Source organism: Pleurodeles waltl, chromosome 1_2, assembly GCF_031143425.1.
Source record: "Pleurodeles waltl isolate 20211129_DDA chromosome 1_2, aPleWal1.hap1.20221129, whole genome shotgun sequence".
NCBI classification, from domain to species: Eukaryota; Metazoa; Chordata; class Amphibia; order Caudata; family Salamandridae; genus Pleurodeles; species Pleurodeles waltl.
This window is the reverse complement of record NC_090437.1, coordinates 176,422,342-176,446,395: the sequence shown is the minus strand read 5'-3', so window position 1 is coordinate 176,446,395 and position 24,054 is coordinate 176,422,342. Positions and strand designations below refer to the sequence as shown.

Sequence of the window (24,054 nt, the reverse complement as noted above, 5' to 3'; positions counted from 1 at the left end):
ATGCAGTAAAAGACTAGAGTGGGTTTGTGTGTGTTCGTGTATTGCCCGGAAAATATCAAACTTTAGCACATTGTTTCACACGGGTTCAAAGGGTCACGACAGGGTGTTTTTAACTACGGTTAGAATGAAGTACTGTTACTTCTGTAAAGTGCTCCTTAGCTAATGTTCCTCTCTATATTTGTTTATGCATACGAAAGATGCTTGTGCAGTAATACTTTGAAAAACCCTCTTGTAATAATTTGAATATGGACAGACTAGATCTATCTGTGTAGACTTTGTAGCACAGAAAGGTACACCGTACTAAGCCAGTAATGTTGAAACACGGTGGATTTAAAAAATAAAATCTTGGCTCCCTGACTCTCTCTCTACGGCAGAATCCAAATCTTTTGCAGGGCATCCTGACTGTCAGTTTTATATTATATGCAACACCTGCTGCTGAGGTTTGTGAGAAAAGGGGTCATGCTCATCGGCCTTTGCTCTTAAGTAAGGATGTATTGTGCAAGATAAGTTATTATATTAATAGTAAAAGCTGATCAAAGCTAACCTTAGTATGTTTTTTTAGACGGTTGCACTGGCATGTTGTAATGTTTAAGCATAGAAAGTGAAAATATGCAGACCCCCCCCCCCCCCCCCCCCCCCCCCCCATAATTCTGCTTTTGTTTTATGTAAATAAGAGCAATTTTGGCTAATTAGATTTGAAAAACTGTTGTTAGCTTATGAAAAGTGTGAGGCCAGGTAATACATTGGTACGGAAATTCTTAAATTGCACTATAATTACCTTTGGTTGCATGATCAAAAAGCAGGCTTTCTGGTACACCTTGACCTGGATACACCAAGTGATGAAAAACCAATTCTATTCAGTCAGCCAAAATGTGCACTTAGATTTTAGCACTGTTCTGTGCAAGCAAGGTGCACTTCTAACTTTTCCCCTTTTCCAACCCTATTAATAACGTCGATTAGTGGAGAAAAGTGGTCATCTCATCTGGTATGTGTTTCGTAAAGTATGATATCTCTCCAGGCTCTTTCTCATTTTTAGATCTCGCCTAGAAGACTACTGTAGCCAAAAGCCTCTCGTGGACCTTACCAAAAAAGCTCACCCATTTCAAGAAGTAGGTTTTTATCATGCTCCTGAATGCCAGCATGTTTTTAATACTCCATACCTACCCCGAAAAATCCTTAGGGTTAAGACTAGACTTAACTCTCGCTCGTGCTCCACATGTCAACAAAACTGCAAATAAAGCAGCCGCCACTTTCAGACATTGAAGAAAATCTGCCACTTCCTCTCCCGAGATCATCTTAAAACAGTTGTTCGTTCACTAGTTATTTCAGTGCTAAAGTTTGCATATTCTATGTTAGCTCTAAACAAAGCTGTACTTCACTCGACAGCTAGGCTGTTTTACCCTGCAAGCACATTTTTAACATTACCCTGATACAGTGTGACCTTTATTGGCTCTTCGTCACGGGCAGTAACTAATTTAAAATCTGTTGCCTTGGCTATTAAGCTTTTCATGGCTCACCTCTTAAGACAATTTAGTTTGTGAGGACCTATCGCTTTCCTACAAGTGTGTAATGGTCTATGTAATGTTTTAATATGAGGTTTAAAATCTCCACCCAGTCTCGATGTAACCTTTACTCTGGAATGTTTCAGTGTGAAGTGCCTTCACACCCTCTAGGTCTCAGAAAAGGTCTCAGAAAGGCGCATGAATGGTTAAAATAAAATCAATCAGTAAATGGCTGGACCTGAAATCTTCAGATTTTGCTGGGCCCTGGGGGGCTTCAAGACCAAGGCTGTGCTTTTTAGAGCTGATAAAGTCAGATTATATATAGTTTTGAGATTTGGGCAATACAATGCAAACAAATGAGTGACCCTAAAGCCAACCAAAAAACTAAAAAAACTTCTCTTGGCAGGCCAGAAGCCCACTGTAAGCAGACAATAGATCTTTTCGCAGCAAGACAGCTTGTACAAGTAGGTACAATCTAAAACTGACTTTTAAACGTAGAATGTATTACACATCTAATGTAATGTCTTACAACAATTAGAGGTTGCAAGGTTAAATGTATGCTTCAGAAATTGGTCAATGCTGTTTGAGAACAGAGTTTCCTAGCTTTCCGTTGTGATCTGATGCTCTTTCCTTTCTGGAGCTTACTTAAAATATGAACATTGATTGTTATGAAATTAAATTTTTTCCTTGGGTGTTTGTGCAGAGCTTGCGAAACGTGGTAGGCTTTCTATCAGTATATCAGTGACCATATACGTAAAAGTGCCCCACTTGCATCTACCATGTCGCTGGAACTCAGTGAACTCATCATAAAGAATAAACCTAAAGTAAGCAAGCACAAGTCCATCACCTAACCTAAAGAGCCACTACCCACAGCCCCCTGACAACCATGACAATATTCCTTTTAGGTCTGTACAGAATGTTTGGCAAGCAAACAGTGTACTCCTTGTTGAGTGAAGGTATATATTATCATGCGACTACGGGCATTTTTTTAAACATGTACTGGTAAAACAAAAAAAACAAAAAAAGATAAAGGGACTCCTTCCGGCACCCTGCCAGATACAGCATTTCTCCTTGTGAACCTTCTTCCTCCAGCTACTTTTTGATGAGCATCAGCAGGTTGTTTCCTAAGTATATTCCCAAACTCGACTAATCGTCGTACTGCTTGCTGTTTTTCAAGGTCTCGGCTTGACAGCGCTTTCGCTGTCTCTTCGAAAGGTGTTTACAGACAGTGGGCTACAGCCCGTCCACAGGCTTTACCATTCGTAAGGTCGCTCTCCTATGCTTCGTTGCAGTTTGCAGTGATATGCATGCACCATGCCTCTTCTTGTGCTTGTCCCTTTCCTACACCAAAGACCTATTACTTGTGTCCCCATCCACTGCTCCCGTTGTTTTGAGCTTGTTATTTAAAGTGCTTTGTGTTTTCACTCACTTCTTTCCCCATTTGTGTTGCTTCCCTCTGCCCCTTCTTTTTTTTTTTAGGTCGAGCATGTCAGCGCGCATGCGCTGCGTTTTTGACATGTTGGTATGTATCTGGGCTTTTAACAACGCCCACCTCAAACCCATCACTAGTTCGTGGGCCTGCCCTTCAAAAATCCTTTGATAACATTGGTAAAGGGTTTGTTTGTCCCTCCTTGAGGCGGTTTAGTTACCGCCTTGGCTATCAACCCTGTTACATTGGCTAATTGCACTTTTGCCGATAAGTTTGACTGAGAGCAAACTTCTTTTTCCGTCTTTCGTTGTCGCTGATGCTCATGTCGGCCGTGGCGCTGTGAACCGGCTCACTTATGTGAAACTGTTTAACTTTTGATTTTCAAGTCATGTGGCAAGAAAAGTCCGGTGAGGAGTTTAGAACTCAAGTAGCTTTAACTCGAGCAAATGCGAGACGGATTGCATTGCAAATGCTTGTTTATCTTGCATTCCCCACCCCTCATGCCCTTTAGTTGTGTTTACGCCCTCCATGAGAATCCTTGCTATCTAGCTTCTGTTCTTATTTCTTGTACTTTAACAGTCAAGAGAAGTGGGCGAAGCTGCATTGGTTTCCAGGCAGAACGTGAACTACAGCAAAATGGAACAGAACGGTACATAAAGCCATAATCTGCGAAGAGTTCAAAATGAGTGGTTTTGAAAACGTGGGCTCATTGCCCGTGCACTATGCGCTGCCTACTGGCAACTTTCAAACATACTCCGGGTGTGGCTAAGGGACAATTAAAAGGAGGGAGCAGTTTAAATGGACACAGTCCCTGACATCATGGGCATGGAAATGAACCCTGGAATGGTTTTCTAGACAGTGCAGTTAGGGACTAGCAAGAAATGAAACTGATACGCAGTGAAACAGAATTTGTCAATATTGTAGTTGTTCGCCTAGAGCAACACACATTTTATGCAAAGACAAACAATACACAAAATGAATACATTTTAGTAACAAGCATTTGAAACTGAATAGTTGGGTTTTTCTTCGTGTACCTGCAATGGGATCAATGTGTCCTGGGCCGGAAAAGTTTTTTTTTTTTCACATTTCAAAACTGGCTTCACAGCTATTGATAACAGAGAAGAATACAGACTTCGTCGTAGGGATGCTCCCACTTCCTCATGGCACTGATGCCGCTCCCGCTTCTTTGCACTTCTGCTCTCCAGTCTTTATGGCACTGCTTCTCTCCTTTCCGCATTGTGCTACTGCTCCCCTTCATCATCACGCTGCACTCATCCGGCCTAACCTGCTCCACCCCTCCTCAACCTGTTCCAGCCGTCTCCTCTCCAATCAACCCCAACCTTCCCCAATCTATCCCATACCGACCTACCCCACTCCAATCAACCCCAACCTGCCCCACTCCAGTCTACCCCGTTCCAATCTACTACACCCTACTATGCCCACACACAACCTACCCAAATCTATCCCATACCGACCTACCCCACTCCAATCAACCCCAACCTGCCCCACTCCAGTCTTCCCCGTTCCAATCTACTACACCCTACTATGCCCACACACAACCTACCCAAATCTATCCCATACCGACCTACCCCACTCCAATCAACCTCAACCTGCCCCACTCCTTTCTACCCCGTTCCAATCTACTACACCCTGGTATGCCCACACACAACCTACCAATACCAACCTACCCCACTCCAATCTAACACACTCCAGTCTACCCCCATCTGCCCCACTCCAATCCACCATAATGTACCCCACTCCAATCTACCCTTCCATACCCACTCCACTGTACCTCATTTTAATGTACCCCAAACTGCCCCACTCCAACCTTCCCCACCCCAGTCTACCCACCCTATCTACCCCACTAAAATCTACACCACTTCAATGTACACCAATCTACGGTACTCAAATTTACTCCAATCAACCTCAACCTGCCCCTCTCCTTTATACCCGATTCCAATCTACTACACCCTAATATGCCCACACACAACCTACCCTAATCTATCCCATACCAACCTAACCCACTCTAATCTAACCCACTCTAATCTAACCCAATCCACTCTACCCCACCTGGCCTGCTCCGATCCACCACAGTGTACACCACTCCAATCGACTCCTCCCTACCCCACTGTACCCCATTTTAATGTACCCCTATCTATCCCATTCCAGTCTACCTCAAAGTACCGCACTCCAATCTACCCCACTTGATACCCCACTCCAGTGCACCCGACCCATCTTATCCCAGTCTACCCCAACCTACACCACCCTGATCTACCTCACTCCAATGTACCCCAGTCTACTCCATATACCCCATTCCAATCTACCCCAGTCCAATCTCCAGCACTTTAATGTACTCCAGTCCAGTCTAACCCAGTCTAGCCCTCACAATGTACTCCAATCTACCCCATGTACCCTGCTCCAGTCTACGCCTGTTTACCCTAATCTGCACCACTCCAAATGCTCGTCTATCCCACTCCAGTCTACCTCATTCTACCCCACTCCAGTTTACCCCACTCCAATCTACCCCATATCAATCTACCACACCCATAATGTACCCCACCTAAATCTGCCCCAGTCTGCCCTACCCCAGTCTGCTCTCTCCAGTCCAATCTGCCCACCTCGATCTACCACACCCCATTCTACCCTAATTTATTCCACCCCAGTCTACCACACCAGAGTCAGCCCCAGCCTACCCACCCCAATTTACCCCAATCTACTACACCCCAATCTACCACACTCCAACCTACCCTACTCCACTCACTTTTAGCCACACTGAACAGCAGCCACACTGGTGTACAACATGGCCAAAACAAATTGCCAAAGTCAATAGCTCTTGCATAAGCGAGACCTATTGGCTTAGCCAGTGGTTTTTTTGTTGTTTTTTTTTTGTTCTCACGGCAGTTGGGCACTGTTTCGCACATGAAAGCTTGCAACTCCCTCAAATAGTCTTGAGAAAAGCAGCATTTCGGTTTTATTACAAACGACTCTCCTTTCCATCGAGAAATAAGGAACAAAAACCTTTCAGGGATTTGACAAAACCACAAAACTTTCAATGTGTTCATAGGCTAGCATAATGGAGGTTTCGAAGTTTATAATTAATTATCGACATTCGACCTCTCCATCAATTAATGTGGCAATAAGGTATCACAAGCACATGTTCATCCTAATTCAGATGAAAAAGGCTGTTAAAAACGTTTTATAAACAATATGTACCACAATCTAAATTGAAAGACGTTAATGTAGCAGAACTAATTACTGAGCACCATCACGGTTCGCAAAACAAAAAAAATAAATATGAAGATTAATCAGTGGTGAGGTGTAATAAAAAAAAAAGTATGGGAACTGTAATGCTGTGCGCACGACTGGGTGAGTGAGCGTTTGGGTGGTGTCAAAGACATGGCTACAAAACAAAATATTCTGTAACTTTTCAGTTTTTCTCCATGGGTAACTACATATAAAATAAGGCACAGCTTAAAAGAAAAATAAATGATAAATACAGCTTAAGTTGATCAGTGAGAAATTCACTATTGTACATTTTTTAAACCTCTGTTAGTGTACTACAGAGGTCTGTGTCTAAAACCAGTGAAAGCTACAGAATTGAAACCATGTTGGTGTAGTGGGAGAATAGTGACATATTTATGTTTAGTGCTACGAGTTCCCAGTCTGTAACAGAAAGCACTGTGAATATTTAAGTCATTAGTTTAAACTTGCATTGAATTCAGTATAGGCTAGGCTGCTAAAAATGTGCAAAACGGTTTAAGATTACAATTGCTTCCAAAATATAGATTTTTAGTAATACCTACACTGTAAGTAGTCATTTTTAGGTTGAGCGCACAAGCACTCTGGCATGTTGTAATTTATCTGTGGGCCTTTACCCACACTCATGGCACACCCATCACTATCACTCGTTTGTGGGCTTGCCTTTCAAAAATCCTTTGTTATCATTGGTAACTGTTTTACGTTTGTGGCGGCGTTACCACCTTGGCCATCGGACCTGTTACAAGGATAATTGCACCTTTGCTCATATGTTTGACTACAACCTCTTTTTCATTTTGTGTCTCTCCTTCACGCTGATGCTCATGACGGGTGTGGCGCTTTGAATCGGCTCACTTATGTCAACTAATGTTTTACACTTCATTTTCAATTTATGTGGCAAGAAAAGTCCAGTTAGGAGTTTACAACGCGAATAGCTCTAACTCGAGACCCATTGCATTGCAAATGCTTGTTGTTTTTTATAGCTGTCCTTTAAAGCATTTTTCAGAGCTCAGCTGATAACTCCTCTGCTGTACCACTCCAAAAAAAAAAATCTGTCATCCGAATGCTTCAAGTGATTCCATTAATTAAAGTCAATACCTGCCAAGCAGCCTTTACATTTGCAGATTAACCCGTTGTGCACATTTAGATATCTTTCAGACAATAAGGCTTGTTTAGCTATCTGCCCCGTCCTCAATTTCACAACACAGGGGACTCCATGCTTTACATTTCAGCTCTGGAAATTATGTCTTGGGACGGTTGCCTTTTCACAAAATGTAAAGAAACTGCTTTTCTTAAATAAATAAAAAAGTATGAGCATGTTGTGCCCCTTAGATCCCACCCACTTCGACCACTGATTTTATTATAACTTCACTTGCCACAGAATTTTTTCGCAGTAACCACTTTTATTCACAGCTGGTAGCATTTCTTAATTGATCATTATTAGTAGTTATTTGGTCGAAAAGACCTGCGCACCTGCCTCCAACTCTCTGAAATAATTGCCTTAAAAGCAAATACCCATTTGAACTTTGCATCACTGCTTCTTGTGTAACCCCTGGAAGAGACAGAGGGGGTCATTCTAAGTCTGGCGGGCGGCGGAGGCCGCCCGCCAGACTTCCCCATCCGAAATACCGCTCCGCGGTCGAAAGACCGCGGAGGGTATTCTAAGTTTTTCCCTGGGCTGGCGGGCGGTCGCCAAAAGACCGCCCGCCAGCCCAGGGAAAAACTCCCTTCCCACGAGGATGCCGGCTCGTAATCGAGCCGGCGGAGTGGGAAGGTGCGACGGGTGCTGTTTCACCCGTCGCGTATTTCACTGTCTGCCAAGCAGACAGTGAAATACTTGTAGGGGCCCTCTTACGGGGGCCCCTGCAGTGCCCATGCCAGTGGCATGGGCACTGCAGGGGCCCCCAGGGGCCCCGCGACCCCCCCCTACCGCCATCCGGTTTCCGGCGGGCGGACCGCCGGGAACTGGATGGCGGTAGGGGGGGTCGGAATCCCCTCGGCGGCGCAGCTAGCTGCGCCGCCTTGGAGGATTCCATAGGGCGGCGGTACACTGGCGGGAGACCGCCAGTGTTGCCGGTCTGACCGCGGCTTTAACGCTGCAGTCAGAATGCCCTGCGGGGCACCGCCGGCCTGTCGGCGGTGCTCCCGCCGACCCTGGCCACGGCGGGAGCACCGCCGGCCTGTCGGCGGTGCTCCCGCCGACCCTGGCCACGGCGGTCTAAGACCGCCGGGGTCAGAATGACCCCCAGAATGTCCAAAATGTGTGACTATGAGCTCAGAACACTGTTACAGTTAAAGTAGTGGTAGATAGCATGTTGGGGATACTTGCATCCCAAGGGATGCTTCAGAGTGTGTGGCGTGCAAAGGCAGGTCAGCACTTGGAGTCTGTTAATATGCCTAGGCCTCAGTTGACCCTGCTATTCAGGGTCAAAGCTCTCAGCCAGCTTATTCCAGAACAAGAAGTCCTGGCAGGATAGTGAGCGAGAACCTGGTTCTACTTTCTTGAGTCTGTGTTTATGCACTGCATAGGAGCAGATATACCTTAATATCCTGGTCACCTTAGCTCTTGCAAACCAGCTCTGCCCATTTCTGGACTCTAACCTCCAGTGCGCAGTGGGAAAAGATGGCATAGCTGCTACGTTTTCAGATTGCTTATGTGTGACGTTTCCATGGTTTCAGTTCACTTATGAGTGACATTCAACTGCCAAATATGTGACACTCTGAATGACATTTTCTCGAGAATAAACTCAAGCAATCAAGCCCATTAGATATCAGAAATTATTGCCTTTTAAACAATGAGAAGTTCTAAAAGATCTTAAAGTCTGCAAAACCACTTGTCACTGACCTACTGCCCCTTTCTAAGACGATCATACCGTCATTTCAGGTAAAACATACCATTTTCTACCCCTACAAACTAAAGCTAAAGTACCCTGACACCCCCACCCTAAGCCCAAAGCTGCCTCCACCCCTAATACCTAAACTACACGATCCTCCCAACCGCCCTGAAAAAAAAACTATCCCAACACCCCACCCTAATAAAATAAATTACCCAACCCCCCACCTGTACCCCACCTGCCCTAAACCTAAAAAAAACTATCCCAATCTCCTCACCGCATAAAACTACCCCAACAACCCCCACCCGCCCTGAGCCCTAAAAAAAACAAAAAACTATCCCGACCCACCACCCCATAAAAGTAAATTATCCTGACCCCCACCCCTAAAAACGAAACTACCATGACATCCTCCACCTGCCCTGAGCCCTAAAACCTTTCCCCCTTAATAAGTAAACTACTTTGAGCCCCCCACTCTAAGCCCTAAAAAAATAAACTAATAAACTATCCCGACCCCAGCCTCTAAGAACTTAATTATCCCACCCCCTACCCCTACAAACTAAAGCTAAAGTACCCCGACACCCCCACCCTAAGCCCCAAATCGCCCCACCGCTAAAAACTACCCACCAACCCTGCCCCAAACCCATTTACCTCAACACGTCCTTTCCCGATCCTTCCTTTTCCCTCCTCCCTCCCTTCAAACTTCCCCCACCCTTTTAAAAATAAACGACCCCGCCCCAATCTAAAAAAATATATAATATATATATCCCTCCCCTGCCCCTTAAAAAAGTAGCACGACAATGCCAGAACAGCCGCCCTTACTGCAGTCAGCTCAAGGCACAGCAAAGCTGTCTCCATCGGCACCATCCTGGAAGGCCAAGAGTCGTGCCTGCTGGCAGTAAGCACAGCACTGTGGCATCTGCTGCCCTGCGCCTCCCAGGACACCCACAGATTTGAAGAACACAGTCTCCTGGTTGAGCCTGGAGAGCACTTCAGGTTAGGACAGACTCTGAAAACTGGAAAAGTGCTGTATTGGAGGTAGCGTGTCGGAGTGAAAGTTGAATCACTGACGTTGCTAAAAATGAATCTCTTTATTCTCTCACTATTTTGTTGCTCTTCAGGTAACTTATACAACCCATATAATGTATCCTAATGGTACATGCATCCTGTTACTAAAGGTAAACTCAAATTGAATCGATCTGTGAGAAGTGCAGTTTTAGTTGGCACAAGGGGACGGTTTCATGACTTGTGTAATTTAAAATTGTATTATAAACAGTATATAATATTACATTGCATCCTAGGGGTAGGGTTATTAAGCCCTTTTTAGTCAGCCCTTCTTATTGTTCATTAGGTACTTATTTTGAATATTTATCTCTCTGTGGCCTTCATTGCTTTATTTTATCGCGATAAAACATAATTCAAAATATCACACATTGGTATTGAAATGTCACTTCTGTGCACACTGAAGTTATGACAGTGTCACACATAAGCATTCTGAAAACTTGCCAGCTCTGCAGCTGTCAGGCGTCCACTACAGTGCTTGAGCCCGGCGAGGACTGCGTGCGTCGTGTCCGTGGCATCCGAGGGTGAAGCCCTGAGCTGTGGTGCTGGGCCGTCTTAAATAAATGTGTCCAGCTTGGTCTGCGGCAGCCTGATCAACAGACCAGAGGGTCATCCCCAACCCCGTACACTTGATGCCCCCCCCCAAACAAATCCTTGCGTCGGTGTGGAAACAATACATCAGTCACACTTCAGACTAATGATCGCCCTAACAATGTGAATGAGTCTAGACCCGCAGCCTGGAGTAAGTAGACACAATTTAATTGCTTGGGGCTCGCAGTGGCACACCAGACAGCCGAAACATGCTTGTTCTGCTTTGTTTGTTAATTCCCCCAGTGCCTCATTGCACATAAAGCCGAGGAGGCTGAAATGCGCGGCTGATGCATTTTAGTGCGGTGATGCGGGCACCAGCACTGAAATGCTTTAGTCTAACCCCTGATGTGTGGCACTTAGCAGGGCTGAGATCATGATGTCTAAGTATTCTCTTGCTCACCAGCAGCTTAGGGGTTCTTAATGAGACTGTGGACATGTGCTTGTCTTTAGTCTGAAGATAATTCTGGCTCTCAAGAATATAATTTACTTCCACAGTGCATTGTGCAGTAGTTTTGCTTTGTATTTTGCCCTTTCTTGGAGAAGGTCTTCCCCATGATCTGCTGCTCTGTGATGGATGTTCTGCTGTTCCTTTCCAGTATCCACACATGGAGCAAGTGGAAGAGGATGTGTGAGAAAGATGTGTGACTTTCTTAGAGTCTGACACCTTGATTGGTCCAAGACCGCCATATAGTCGAACCCTCGCTGCCAGAGTGGTGATGCATCAGTCTCAAGCCAAGTACGCAAGCTGGATTTGCTGCAAAGCCTAATGACAAAGTGCAGGCGCCAGAACCCCTAGTCAGTTTAACATGCATTATATGTGTTCGGGCCTTACATTATCATTAATGCCCTGTTTTCAAGCTGTGGATGCAAATGTTTTGCAGAGTTCATGGCCTGTTGTCCGTTCGTCATTGATTGTGTTTCAGGCCGAAAGAAACACGTGATGCTATAAGCACAGTGTTCAAGGTAGTTTGTAAAAAGCTCGTCCTTAGGATCCCTAGCAACGGGAAAAAGATACAAGTTCCCTTTGTCTTGCGCTAAGCTGGAGGAGGCTGTTTTGCTCAAGCGTGTTGCCACTTACCTAGGAGGAGATTCTTGGGCAACCAGGTGAGGCAAGAAGACATGGGCTGGCCGGGCAGCTGTATGAAGGCTGGCTGCTGAGGGCAGAGAGGAAGTCTTTCTCTCCATAGCTCCGCCTGTGCCAGGAGAATGGCTGTGGCTCCAGCGTATACTAACACAGGTTTCACAGTACACACCTCTACCGGCACTGGAACCAAAGTTCAACATGCATGGCTTAATACCGCAGTATGCGCAGAGCCACCATTCTAGAGGCAGGCGCGGGTTGCTCACGGAGAATCTGTTGTTCTTTGAGATTAATACAGCTGGCATTCAGCAAATAGTGATGTGCTCTAGGACCATCTTGATGTGCCAGACGTGTGAAACGATGTATCAAAGTTTGAAGTTGATTTATCTACCTATCCTTTCGAATAATGTTCATCATAGTATCAGATGCAACACACCATCAACACGTCAGTGGTGACATGGAGTTAGGTCACAGAGCTAAACCTGAACCAGCATGATGCACAAATTATGACTCAGAATTGCTCTGATTTATAGATTTCATTTACCCTGATGCAGGGAATTGTCTGAAGATACATAAGAAGAGAATTGGAAGTTATATCGACTGGCGTTAAGTCTACTTCAATTGATGGGAGATAGAAGGGGTCCTGCAGATTAGTTTAAGTGAAGGGTTTGTAGCTTCCTGAAAATAATAAAATCAGGACAAGACACGAAGGGGTAGGCTATCAAGAATGGAATGTTGGGCTTTAGATTTCTTAAAAACACCAAAAATAGGAGTTTGTAGCTGGCCCAGAACCTAAAGAACTGATAACCAAATGGATGCCTCTCAGAGACTGTATAAGGTGCTAGGTAAGTTGACGAGATTGTGTGGCTAAATTAGTAACCTTTTGTAATCCTTTGTTGCATTCTGGGTGAGGGGGTGGGGCAGGGTGTAGAAGTGATAAATAAAGGATAATCACTGATAACACAATTCGACCTTACAGTTTGAATGTTGAGTGCTTATATATATCGCCTGATAGACTGGCTTACAGTGCAACTAGTTTTGCGCCAGGTTTGGTGTAAATCTGTCCAGTGTTTTTTGGGCAGTACTTGAGAGCTAAATTTCATATTGGGCAGTGGTTCTTTACTTTTTCTAATTTGAGGACGCCCACTTAATCATTACTGGAATCTGCGGACACAAAAGGAACCATTATTGGAATTCAGGGACCCCCACTTAGTCTTTACTGGGAGTCAGAGGACCCAGACTTAGACAATGTCAATGATTTGAACCTGAAGATATGTGGAAGAATGTTGAAAAAAGCATTCGCCAAACAAATACAGAAATTAGGAAATATTTTATTTAATTCACAATCATGTAAAAAAATTTCATGTTAATAGGAAAGTAGAGGCTTTTCTAATTCAAAAGAGGCCGCACTTTGTCCATACTATATTCTTTTTGATGGATTTGCACTGCTCCCACAAATCAATCTGAGGACACCAACTTAATTGTTAGTCTTTAATGTCATATTCATTTACATTTACATTATGTTTTAAATGTTCAGTTTTACATTTTGTTTCTTAAATTGTGTACACTTTATCAATCTGTTAACATTACTTAATTTTCTATGTAGTTGCGGACCCCCTGAGCATATGTCACGACCTGAGGGTCCTTGGACCACAGGTTAAGAACCACTGCTAAAAGAACTAAAAATGAAAACATTTCTTTTTTTTTATATACCCTCCCATCCTCCCCCAACGTCTTTCTGATGCGCGGGTCTGCATCTAACTTACTTTTCGAACCATAGCCAGACAGTTTTACTTAAGACGTGCAAAATTTGCTTGAAGATTTGTCAAACAGTTCCAAAATTGTTAGCAGGCCAAAAAGCATTTTCAGTGGAAAATGCAGCTGAACCATAACTGCAAAGCCTCCATTGCGAGTCAGCAACATAGGACACGTAACAGGTAAATGTTAAATACTGTTGGATACTGCCATTGAGGGGTTCTGCTGACATCATAAGTCACATGACTGAAGGCCAAGTCCTCTGTAAATATCAGTCTGTAGTATAAAGAGGAGAAGCGTATCTAACTGTGCAGTGAAGAAAACAGTGTTTCAGGTAAGATCTGCTTGGCTTCATCGGAAACACACTGGCTATAGGAATTGGAAATTGTCAGTCATAGTCAGTAAGGCAGAGATCACCGTGGGCCCTGCCGGCAGTTTGAGTGCTCGACTTCCATTAATATAGACTGTTGGATGAACAATAGGCAGCGGTTATGCTGGGATTCTTCAAGCTACTCCAACTCCGTGTTCAATTCTCAAGAACCTGCGTCTGCATTAAGAATGTTGAGGTGTTGCTTGTTTGTCACCGACTGCTAACTGAACAATAAGTATTGTGCTAATCATACGTCTGAAGCTTAGCAGTGAACCTTTAACAGTGGGCCCTGATTGCAATGAGAATGTTCCGATTTTGCTTTGGCTATCGCGAGGCGGTTACCAGTGGAACAGTGGGCAATGGTGAACGTTCTGCAGAGGCTTTTGTTATGATGTACGTTTTCCAAAATATGAACATTATTTCACAGTTCCCTGTCTGTGACCCATGGGTTTTTATACAACTGCATTTTGCACAGTAAGAGCACTTTAGCATGCAAACATATACAGAACATTGATGGATAACTATGTAATCTGTGTAATATGGGCCTGTGTTGCCAAAGAGGGGTTCTGGTGATAAACCATGAGGCCAAAGTTCGAGTAGTCTCTAAATGTCACCTAAACCCTGAGATGGCAATGTAGAGCCATATTACACGTTACTCGTTATGTATTTTATAAAATGCATGATTTGGTGATTGATTTTAGTACTCTTTAGAAGGATTTGGAGCATCTACCAATGAATCCTCCCCAGTTTGTGACTATAAACATTGTAAATGCAGAATTCTGCCAAAAAGTTAAATAAACTGTCCCTTGTTGCACTTTAAAAAAATGTTCTTTATAAATATTTTGTTTTATTCCTAACACATCCGTGTACAGTTCTCAGTCAGACATTCTACTTAATTGCCCGTGTTGTGTCCAGCTTCAAGCAAGCCATCCAGTGTTGTAATACATATTTGTAACTTACGTCCTCAGTCCTGTCCACGTACTGGTGTTTTTATTTTCAGTTTTTTTCATCCAATGTGTTTGTTTTTCAGACCTAGCTTGACAATGCAGCTGTATGCAAGACACACTGTTGCTAATTCTTTCAATTTCATACACTGGACTTTGGCGCTGCCCTCATGTTATTGGCTGTTCGGTATATCATTCCACCTTCCAGAGTGTGCTTCTACTGGAATGTATAATTTACTGTTTTACCCTGCTGCTTGTCACAGTCAAGTCAGGTCAAGTATAACTTTATTCGATTTATACCATTAAACCATAAAAGCCTCACATCAGTACGTAATAAAAACTTCATAAAAGATTAGATATCCAAATTCACATTATGAGATTGAAAAAAACAAGAAGAAAAAACGAATCTGCTAGTTAAAATACCATTGCTAAAATTAACTGTTAAGGCTCTTTTATCTTTGAATACATTGGCAAAACCTTATATTCGGCAAAAACTAATCAGGTACATAATAAGTGCTTATCACATACGGCTCAAAGGTTGAGTGAATTCATTTTCCAACGCATTCAGATGGTCCCTGGTGCGAAGTGCCTTAGATAAAAACAAAGCAGCCCGGTGACACACTGCATCATCTTTCAAATCATATATATATATATATCTTGCCATGCAAAAACCTTACCCACCCTAAAAATGTCAGACATCCAACGAAGAAAAACACTCAGTCAGAGAGAAGGTATTAAGGATTTTCTCCAAACGCAACGGGGTTTCGTCCGACTCCATGGCCTTGATCACATGACCAGTTCACCATATTCCCTGTATCAAGTACTTACAATTAACAAAAAAACGGCCAAAAATACAACAATGTATATTGTCACCAACAATCGAATCCTGAAAAAAAGTGACTTAAAATGTCATACATATCTGACTATCAAAGTTCTGGTTAACATGAGGAGGCTGGCCTGGTTTGTAGTGGGTACCAAAGCCTTATTCCAGGCCCAGTTATCCCTTATTAGTGAAATGTAGTCAGTGTCTAGCAGCTAGGCTCTCTAGAGTTAGCTAGTAGCAGAGCAGCAAAGGCTGAACTAGGAGACATGCAAAGCTCTTGCAGTACCACTGTAGTCGCACATTACTCACACTCATGAAAAGAAAATACTCACTGTTACAAAAATAAAGGTACTTTATTTTGGTGGCACAAATGCCAAAAATACCTTAGAGACTTTACTCCCTTAGTAGGTAAGTAATATACACAATATATATACTAGTATCCAGAAACAGGTAAATACACATTCAGAAAACAGTGCAAATAGTGAAAATCACAATAGCTTGCAATGGGCCTAGGGGGGAACACAAACCATATACTAAAATAGGGGAATGCGAAACTCTGTTTCTCACCTAGGCAAGTGTAGTGTATAGAGGGGTGCTGCAGTGTAAGAAAACACCAAAGATAAGTAATAGAACCCACCCCAGAGCCCAGGAAAGAGGGGTAAATCACAGTAAGTTTCCTGAAACACACAAGAAGATGTGATAGAAGATTATAAAACAACCAGAAGAAACTGCAAGACATCAACAATGGATTCCTGGTCCTGAAGACAGTGGAAGAAAGGGACCAAGTCCAAGAAGCACTGAAGAGTCCAGGGAGAACAGGTGCCCCTGCTAACCTGGATGAAGGTACAAAAGAAGAACTACTGGTGAGAAGACCAAGTCAGTTTTGCACCCAAGAAGACTGATGCTGTTCCCTGGTTGGTGCAGAAGATGTCCAGCACCAGATAGATGCTTGCAGTCCGGTTTGCATCGCTGGATTCCCACAATAAGCCTTGGCACATGCAAAACTCGTGGTTAGCGGAAAATGCCGCTGCTCGGGACCAGGAGGAACCTGGTGGCCTCTACCCAGGAGGGGGAGGCAGAGGGGGCTCTCGGCAACTCAGAGAGCCCTCAGAAGACCAGGCAGCATGCACACGAGTGCCACAGCACGTGGACAAAGGTGCAAATGAAGGCCCATGCAGCATGACACAAAGGCATCCCACGCCGCTGGAGATCCACTCAGGAAAGCTGTGCGTTGCAGGATGGAGTGCTGGGGGCCTAAGCTGTGCTGTGCATGGAGAACTTCTTGGAAGGTCGCACACAACCCTTGGCAACTGCAAGTCATGCGGTGCACAGGGGTACTGTCTTGCATGGGAGGCAAGCTCTCACCTTCACCAAAATTGGACAGCTGGACGTTGGGACTGTCGGGGCCACTTAAGTCCCACCACCTGTGTTGCTGAATCCGCGCTCGTTGTCTGGAGGGGGGACCCACACCACCATTCGTTGCTGCAGAGAGGTCCCTGCTGAAGCAGGGAAGTGACTGTCACTCCACAGGAGATTCCTTCCGTTCTTCTGGTGCGAGCTGAAGACAGACAGTCATTGGAGGATGAACGACCTGGAAACTGTTGCAGTTGCTGGCAGGAGCTGAAGTTACAATGTTGCAGAAGTCATCTTTGCATCTTTGTTGCAGTTTGCAGTGTTCCTGGAGGATTCAGCTGCATTTCCATGGGTAGAAGACGAAGTAAAAGATGCAGAGGATTCCTGCTGGAGTCTTGCAATCAGAATCTGAATAAAAAACACCCGGAGGAGAGACCCTAAATAGCCCTGAAAGGGGGTTTGGTCACCTAACCAGGTAAACACCTATCATGGGAGGTCTCTGATGTCACCTGCTGGTAATGGCCACTCAGATGCTCCCAGAATGCCCCACCACCTTGGAATCCAAGATGGCAAAACCCAGGGACACTCTGGAGGAGCTCTGGGCACCATCCCTGCAGTGGTGATGGACAGTGGAGTGGTCACTCCCCTTTCCTTTGTCCAGTTTCATGCCAGAGCAGGGCCTGGGGGGGGGTCCATGAACCGGTGTAGACTGGATTATGCAAGAAGGGCACCATCTGTGCCCTTCAAAGCATTTCCAGAGGCTCTGGGAGGCTACTCCTCCCATGCCTGTAACACCCATTTCCAAAGGGAGAGGGTGTAACTCCTTTCTCCCAAAGGAAATCCTTTGTTCTGCCTTCCTTCCTGGGCTTGAGCTGCTCAAGCAACAGGAGGGCAGAAACCTGCCTGTGAGGTGGCAGCGGCAGGGGCTGCCTGGAAAACCTTAGAAGGCTGGTATGCCATTACTGGGCTTCCACTGTGGATCCCCCAGAGTGCATGGGATTGTACTACCAATACTAGATTCAGTATTGGGGTGCAATTCCCAGTTGTTAGACACCTTACATGGCCATATTCGGGGTTACAATTGTAAAGCTGGACATAGGTATTGACTGATGTCCCGTGCATGCCTAAAATGGCGTCCCTGCACTCATGAAGTCTGGGAAAATGGTACTGGAAGCTGTGGGGACAGCTCTGCTAGTGCAGGGGTGCCCTTACACAGGTACTTTGCACCCAGCCTTCAGGGTTGGAAGGCCTGACATAGGTGACTCATACGTGACCAGGTGCGCAGTGTAAATGGCTGTGAAATGGTGCATGCACCATTTCACACAGGCTGCACTTGCAGTCCTGTAGAAGCCCTTGAACGGGCTCCCTATGGGTGGCAAAAGTAATTCTGCAGCCCATAGGCATCTCCTGGAACCCCAATGCCCTGGGTACCTAGGTACCATATACTAGGGACATATAAGGGGTGACCCGTATGCCAATTTGGGATGAAATACTGGGTTACCAGTATGTAGTGACAAATTTGGGAACAGAGGGAGCATAAGCACTGGTGTCCTGGTCAGCAGGATCCCAGTGACCCAGTCAAGCAAACTGACAAAAACAGTGAAACATACTGACAAGTAGGCCACAAACCATAAGCACTGGGGTCCTGACTAGCAGGATCCCAGTGACAGTCAAACACACTGATTAAACAGGCCAAAAATGGGGGTAACCATGGTAGAAAGAGACTACTTTCACACACACATATCGTAGAAGTTATAAGAAACAAACATATACATAACTCCAAAAGACATATGGGAAAACAAACATTAGTGAAACAGTCATGTTTTTGGTATGAGATCAGGGCATATTCCAGGAATGGCTCCTATATGCCAAAAAATGATTGTGCTCCACATTAGGGCAAGCCTAACCCAATACAATCACCCCATATGTCTATCTAGTACTCATATAATTAAATCAAATGTAACAATATGTACAGAACTATCAAATACTCACACGCCTAAGTGCTCCATTCACAAATAATTCTGACCCGAACAGCTCATGTTCAAAACATATTTTTTACCCACAAGACCAAATAGCAGCCGTGTGATAGCAAACAGCATACTTTCATAGGAAGCAAATTCCCCTCAGATTAACTGCTGGACAAAGTCCAGACTGTACTCCTGCTCCCATTCCCTCAGGTTAATGTGAATTTATAAATAACGCGAGGGAAGTAACAGAGGCCACAGGTCGATATAAGTACTAAGTCTTATTTAGAAAAAAAAGGCAATCTGTCAATCAGGCCCAAGTGGGCAGATCATAACTCTATACAATACCAAATAACTCAAAATACACAAACCACCCTAAAAATGCCATTCATGCCGTTTGAACGAAATTGTTTGTAAAGGCATGCATGTATGTGCGTGGTAATAGTGTTGTGGTAACAGTCATGCATGGTAATGACTGCTTTGTAGGGGCTGTTTCCCGTCTGGAGCCCTCGGTTATACATGGTAACCAGCAGAAGACCTTTCAAACATGGACCCGTACCAAGACATTGAAGCACACTGCGTCAGTATAGGAGCTGAGGAGCAACTGGAACATGAAAGCATTAGAGACTACTTGGTCTTGCGTATTTGAAAGGACTTAAGAACAATGTCCTTGTGGTCTTAGTGGACCAAATGAGTTTATTAAAAGCTGAGCTCAATCAATCTACTACAGGTCACAATCCGATCCACAAAGCTTTCAGCTTTTATTTGTACTAAATGTTAGAACATTGGATTTACCTTAAATGATCTTAATAGGAGCTGTTGAGTAATCAAGTTGGCGAACAGAAGTCACATGAATTGCTTTCTACTTGAGGTCATTTAAGTTTGTTGAAAATATGTTGTTGCCAAAAGTGCATCACATAAAATACAATAGGTGTTATCCTTTGATGAGAGTTCGAAGGTACTGTATGAATAAAAAGGTAAGTAATGGACCAAAGTATTGCTGTCGCACAAATCCAATCCCCTGCCCCAGCCTCACTAATACAGTACTCCAGTTGATGGTCTTTCAGGGGGATCCTTACTTTATAGGTCGAGCCTACCAGACAGAACAAGCTGTCTGGTTGTGAAAGATCTATATTGTGGGTTTACCAAGAACACATGCAGGCTTGCAGGTTGCCCCCAGCTTGCATTGGATGGCTTTAGTGTCACTGTTATTTGCCTACTTTCTGTTTGATGCCTTTATTTCAGCCTGTCCATCTTGTGTTTGTTCCTCTCATGAAACATAGTCGGTTTAGCATCTTTGATTGGTTGGCTTTTGTTCCTTTGCCCGCTTTTAGGAAACTACCTTTGTTTTTCTTAACCCCCGCACTCGGCCCACTCCAATTAATGTAATTCCCCAAATACGTTTATGAAAAATTCACAACTGCCGTGTATGCTTGTATTTTGTTGTCCCTTTCACCTCTGTTCTCTCCCTCTTGTTGCTTCAGTCCCCACTGCTGCAACTCCCTTCTAAACCCTCTTGTGCGCCCCACTCATCCATTAAAGCTTTTTTGGAGAAAAAAAAGGCTTTACATTTTTTTTATTTAAAACGCGCTTTATGCCTCTTTTTTCATTTACTCACCCATTTCGAATCTGTAGATTAAAAAGTGTCCTTTCTAGGTGCATGCATGTGCACGTCTACGAAATTATGCAGTGATTGCGTCATTTTCTTTCTTATTTTTTGCTTTTTTTGTCATGCTGTTACAGCAGCCCAGATGCTGTCTGGTATGATTAAAGCACATTTGAAAAGCCAATAGATTTTATAAGTACAACATATTGAATTTGCCAATGATTGTTGTTAATAACTGCCAGCCTCGCTCCCAAAGGTCTTTAATGTTCAAACCCAATACGCAGTTGCACGTAGCTAAATAGAGCCCGACACTTGCTGTCTGTAGTCCTCGCGACAGCCTATAATGTAATATTAGACTCGAGGCCCACTGGATCTTTGAGGCTTGCTTTAATGGAAGAGGCAATTGGCGCAGTTGATTCTTGACCATTTTGCTTGTTTATTGCTTCACGACTGGCTCAATTTAAGCATCACCGAAAAATGCCTAACAGAAATGTCAGCCGGAACACTCTGTAGTGAAACCACACAAAATGAAAAAAATAATTGGAGGAATATTGCTGCAGAGTTTCGAAGTTACGAATGCGAATGCATAACTTGCGAAATTTCGGGGCTTTGGCCCCATCTTGAACACTTCCCGTCGGATATTCGCTCTGTGGTAGTAGGGTAGTTGCTGCTTTGGGCTCTCCAGCTTCGACTCTGTCGTCTCGGATTGCCTCTTCATTAAGCTCGAGTCTTGGGCTTACTATCCATCCTTCTGGCTTTAAATCATTTTATTCCAACAGCTGGCCTAAAGTTCAATTCGGATGTAACTCTTTCCCAAGTCGAATAAACCATGACAATTACAATAATCGGGGTATATTGTGCCTGCCCTGCTTTTCACACTTTATCTTTCTGGACCTCTGTTCTTTGGCACCGGCTGTTTGTTTTTTATCTGAAAGTCCATGACAAGATTTAAATACCGTTCTTTATACAGATTACCTCGATATATTCGATCGCGATCCATTGAGTTTACAGCATTAGATAACGGTATTGCTTTCATATTGCAATTTTAATACTCTAACAGGAACACTTCCGAGGCTCAAGTGGCATGACAGTTGAGTTTTGAGTGGTAGTTTGGTAACTCTTGCGTCACTCTGACTGATTAGAATACATCAGAAGGCGCCATGTTCAAATGTAACCTGGGCTGGCCCGACTACTGGAACGAATAACTAATGATGTCAGGGCTGGTTAGCTTTAACTTTCAGCGTGGCCGGCTGGGTTGGGCCGTTAGTTAAAGCAGAATGGCTGAGGGATGTCTGCTGTGGCCTTTACGGAGCCGCCCCACAGTTACCAGGAGGGACAGTTGATTTTAAGCGATTTTAAGGTAAAATCTCGAGAAAGGCTTAACGTTGCACAAATGGATAAGAGTTTGAAGCGGTATGCGAAGAATAGGGCAACATGTCTTTAAAACACATACTTTGTTGGATTTGAAATTCCTTGTGTCTTTGTTAATTTAATAAAATATGTGCTAGATTTGAAACTCGGGGTGTTCTAGATATACAGAGCCTTCTTACACATTTAGGAATTTGTGCCTAATTCTGCTTTTCTTTAATGATTACTTATTTTAGTTCCTATTATGGCGGTACTCCACCCGCACTGGGCATTGCAGCGCTTTACAGATAATATTTTTACCTGAACGATAAGGTGTACAATTAAAAGCTTAAAACAAACCGCAATCATCGTAGCATAAAAAACTAGGCAACACAGGTCATGCAAAGTATCTGAAGAGTCAAAAGTCACTAAAGAACTAATAAGCCGGAAAAAAAGGGGCCTGATGGGGTCTTGAAAACCTCTTGGCCAGTTGGTAGGAGATATTTTTCTGGCCTCGGTGTGAAGGCTCTTACCTTTAGGTTCTTTCATGTTCTTTTAATCTGTTGCCATTATTTACACATTTGAAAAATGAATCCGCGCCGCTTAGTCAAAAGTGTTGGCATTAATAGTAAATGTGCTTTTAAATTTCCTTTCTGTACTAGCATCCGTGCTGTTGCTTTTGGCTGGTATTTAAAGTGCGTTATGAAGTAATTATTTTATTACTGTATACAACTTTAGGATAAAAGTTTATTTCTTTGACAAATTTCATTTTTATCTGTTTTTAATACTTTTTACGTAAAGTATGCTTTTTATGGAGGCAATGCATTTGTCTTTATAAACTGAACACTGAGTACTTGGAAAAAACAGTATTGTTTTATTTGTTTTAAAAACTATCTTTTGCTTTTGTTTTTTAGATCCCAGCAATGGATCATTTAACTTGAAAGCTCTTTCTGGAAGCTCTGGTTATAGGTTTGGCGTCCTCGCTAAGATAGTCAACTACATGAAGGTAAGCACATGTCATTTGCTGGCTAATTTTATAACGATGGACATTCTATATTATACTGTACTTGACTTTATTTGACTGCATGTGCTTCAGCTCATTTACTTTAGAGCATGCGTATTTTTTGTCAGTATTGCTTGTCCATAAACCATTGGTTCATTATACATTAAGCCAAAGGAAATGCTTCTTAAACCGGTGTTGTCTAAAAATAAATGTCGGTCTGCTTCCTAAAGTACTATTTTGCGAGGTCGAGTAAGGAATGGCATCCATTTGTCTTTGAAATGTCTCTGACACCCGTTGTTTTTTAAACATCTTGCTGTGCTCCTCTGTTCCTCAACTTTGTTTTTTGGGTGTTGTACGTTGATGTGCCGCAGCAGCAGTTTAGAAGCTTCAGAGAATGGTAGATTCACATGTTGTGCACAATCTTGGAAACAGTGTTTGGTCATGGCAATCGGTTAATTGTTTCAAAAAAGTTATTGAAAGTGGCCTTGTGAGCAGTGACACATGGGCCTGCCAGTTATCAGGCCATCAGTAGGGGTTATCAATAAATGAAAAAAATGAGCACATCTGGTTTTCCTAGACTCTTATAATCTCTGTCTGCCAACTTGTGTGAGTTGATCAGGCCCATGGTCTACAATAGATGTTATTGAACATCTCCATAGTCCTAATTCTGACCCGTTTGTATCCATCTGGGCTGCAAAGCTAAGATGACTAACTTGAGCTCTACCAGGATCACCCAGATATCTATACTGTGGTTTCTTCGGGAACATGGTGACACTCATTTCTCTGCTGTGAAAGATGGCAAGTGGTTGTCTACGTGATCCCATTGCTAACCCCTTTTGAGGTTGGGAGGATGAGAGCTCAGTGACCTTTCTGCAACCTCGGCCACATATGGACTCCTACCTTTGAGTGGTATTTCTGTCATTGGTTGCCATTTTTACTCTTATTTGTCCTAGTCTTTGTTTCCATCCTAGACATGAAACACCAGCTAGTGGGCCCTCAGGTTGTGCATGAGCTCTAACAGTGGTCCAGACAACCCAGTTCCTGCTCAGCTTTAACCTCTGGGTGTGCTTCAAGAATTTGCTACATTTACCAAACCTAAAATCAAGAATTTGGGAACAATGTGTGTATGTGACTTATG

The 24,054-nt window shown here is 43.6% G+C and overlaps 1 protein-coding gene across 2 annotated transcripts in view; it reads left to right on the top strand.

Moving 5' to 3' along the window:
- Positions 1–24,054, top strand: part of GTF2E2 (general transcription factor IIE subunit 2) — a 226,490-nt gene that overhangs the window by 87,835 nt on the left and 114,601 nt on the right. For both annotated transcript variants that reach the window (XM_069237388.1, XM_069237380.1), the window contains exon 3: positions 22,828–22,919. In XM_069237388.1, the coding sequence (XP_069093489.1) occupies positions 22,828–22,919 (92 nt within the window). The remainder of the gene's footprint in view (positions 1–22,827; positions 22,920–24,054) is intronic.